General features: G+C 56.6%; 1 protein-coding gene across 1 annotated transcript in view; it reads left to right on the forward strand.

Annotated features, from left to right (window-relative positions):
• GSG1L (GSG1-like) overlaps positions 1 to 2,191 on the forward strand; it is a 109,132-nt gene extending 106,941 nt beyond the window's left edge. Inside the window, exon 5 of the mRNA XM_014542997.1 lies at positions 1,998 to 2,191. Coding sequence (XP_014398483.1) covers positions 1,998 to 2,160 — 163 coding nt within the window. The 3' untranslated portion in view covers positions 2,161 to 2,191. The remainder of the gene's footprint in view (positions 1 to 1,997) is intronic.
• Positions 2,192 to 2,499: the final 308 nt, after the last annotated feature.

Genomic DNA, 2,499 nt, shown 5'->3' on the forward strand with positions numbered 1-2,499 from the left:
CGCCTAAGACCATTGGAAAACACATATATAATTACATATTGTTTTTGTGATTAATCACTATGCTTTAATTATGTTCAATTTGTAACAATGAAAATACATCCTGCATATCAGATACTTATATTACGATTCATAACAGTAGCAAAATACAGTTATGAAGTAGCAACGAAAATAATTTTATGGTTGGGGGTCACCACAACATGAGGAACTGTACTAAAGGGTCGTGGCATTAGGAAGGTTGAGGACCACTTAATAAGGCCACTCCTGGCTTTGCTCACTTGTCACGCCACCTTCCCCGCGTCTCCTCCAGCCTCTGGGCGGGGCTGCGCAGGAACAAGAGGCAAAAGGAAAAAGCAGCAGATGGGGGGGATTTGCTTGGAGAGGATGGAGACTCCTGGCGTGGAGCGTGGAGCGAAGGGGTGGCGTGAGAAGGCGAGAGGTGGAGGAGAGGAGAGAGTGCAGGGAGGCCCTGGAAGGGAGCCGTGGGGAGGGCCTTTTGGGGCAGCTGTAAGGGACTGAAAGGCAGGGGAGGGGAAGACGTCAGGATTGGGCCAGCGGTGGAGCGGGATGCTCTCAGTGCTCTTAGGAGACACAGTGACTGCCACGGAGTCTTCAGGGGGCCGGGCTGCGTGTCGCGAAGGGGGTGCACATTTGGGCTGGGCCACGTGGAGCTCTGCGGTTCATGTGGGTTACGAGTGCGTGAGTGCAGTGTGGGTCTATGGCCCTGCCCACTCTCAGTTCGGTCATCGTGGGGTGGGGGTGAGGGTCTCGGCCTGGAGCCGCCGCCGCCCCCACCCTGACCCTGTCAGCTGTGCGCGGGGCTTGCAGCCCCTGCCACACGGGCTCAGGCGGCCCCTCTGGAACCCCGTGATCTTGAGCTGCCAGAGGAGGAGGAGGCCATGCGTGGGAAACTCTCCCAGCTGTCGCGGGAGCAGCACTGAGGCGGGAGAAGCCGGGCTGTGTAGATGTGGACGTGGCTTTAGGAAGTGCTTTCATGTAGTTAGGCAGCGACACAGTAATCAGTCCATTGCCCCAAACCAGAAAAGAGAGGGAAGTTGAAAAAGGAAGCTCAGGATTTAACCCCGTATCGTCTCATTATCTAGGCTTAATCACCACTAGGCTTTTGGTAAACAGTCAGCTAAATAAATTTTTTGTTGTTAATCCTCACCTAAGGATATTTTCCAGTTGCTTTTTAGAGAGAATGGAAGTGAGGAAGGGAGGGGGGGAGAGAGAGAGAAAGAGAGAGAGAGAAACATTGACGTGAGAGGGACACATTGATTGTTTGTCTCCTGCATGCACCCAACTGGGGCTGGGGATTGAACCTGCAACCCAGGTACGTGCCCTTGACTGGGAATCAAACTTGCGACCCTTCGGTCCAAGAGCCGGCGCTCTAACCACTGAGCAACAGCCAGAGCCAGCCAAGTTGTTTTTGCAGATCAGTGCAGCATGTTTTAAACAAACGTTGCTTTTTAGAGAGAATGGAAGTGAGGCAGGGAAGGGGGAGAGAGAGAGAGAAAGAGAGAGAGAGAAACATTGACGTGAGAGAGACACGTTGATTGGTTGCCTCCCAAATGCACCCAACTGGGGCTGGGGATTGAACTTGCAACCCAGGTACGTGCCCTTGACTGGGAATCAAACTTGCGACCCTTCGGTCCAAGAGCCGGCGCTCTAACCACTGAGCAACAGCCAGAGCCAGCCAAGTTGTTTTTGCAGATCAGTGCAGCATGTTTTAAACAAACCAGACCATGCGCATTCGTTTGTCACTTGCCGTCTGCAGGTAACGGGGCACCCTTTTGCGAGCACATGGGTTTGCATCCTGGTCCTTCCTCGGACTCCTCAGCTGTTGCACCTCATCAGTCACCTCACCTCCGGTGCCTCCGTTTCTTCATCAGTAAAGCGGACACCCCGCTCGCAGGGCGGTGGCAGGGCCTCCCGGGCGGGTGCGGAGCTGCTGTGCACAGTGCTCCTCCTCACACAGGCCTTCGCTTCCTTTTCTCCAGGTTCGAGAAGGGGGACCGGCACGACGAGGAGGACGACCTTCGCTTAGACTGCCGCCACGAGAGATACCCCGCCCGTAAGTGGCCTCTTCCCCGGGGCCTGTGCCGATCCTGGGCCGTCTCCGAGGAAGAACCCGGGAGACGAGCCAGGCCGACCTCTCCCTGACCCTGCGTTCTCCCACCAGCACGCTCTACAGATGGGGAAACTGAGGCTGGTGTCTGAGCGGAGCAAGTCCTCTGCATGCAGCGGCCGCGGCCCTCACAGCGGGGTGGGAATGCTAAGCGAGCCAGACGGAGGCTGGAGAGCTGAAGACAGGCGGGCGCACCGCAGCTTAAGTCCCGGCCTGGCCAGCCACCGGCCCCAGGGAGACCAGTGCTGTGGGGGACTGGCCAGGTCAGGGAGGTGAGGTGGACAGGACTTGTCTGAGCTGCGGGTGCTCCTGGCAGCTCCGAGTGCCTCGCTGTGGGGGGCACATAGACAGAATCCAGGGCACCCGTTTGGAAA

This window comes from Myotis brandtii, unplaced genomic scaffold (genome assembly GCF_000412655.1).
Source record: "Myotis brandtii unplaced genomic scaffold, ASM41265v1 scaffold317, whole genome shotgun sequence".
Taxonomy (NCBI): Eukaryota; Metazoa; Chordata; class Mammalia; order Chiroptera; family Vespertilionidae; genus Myotis; species Myotis brandtii.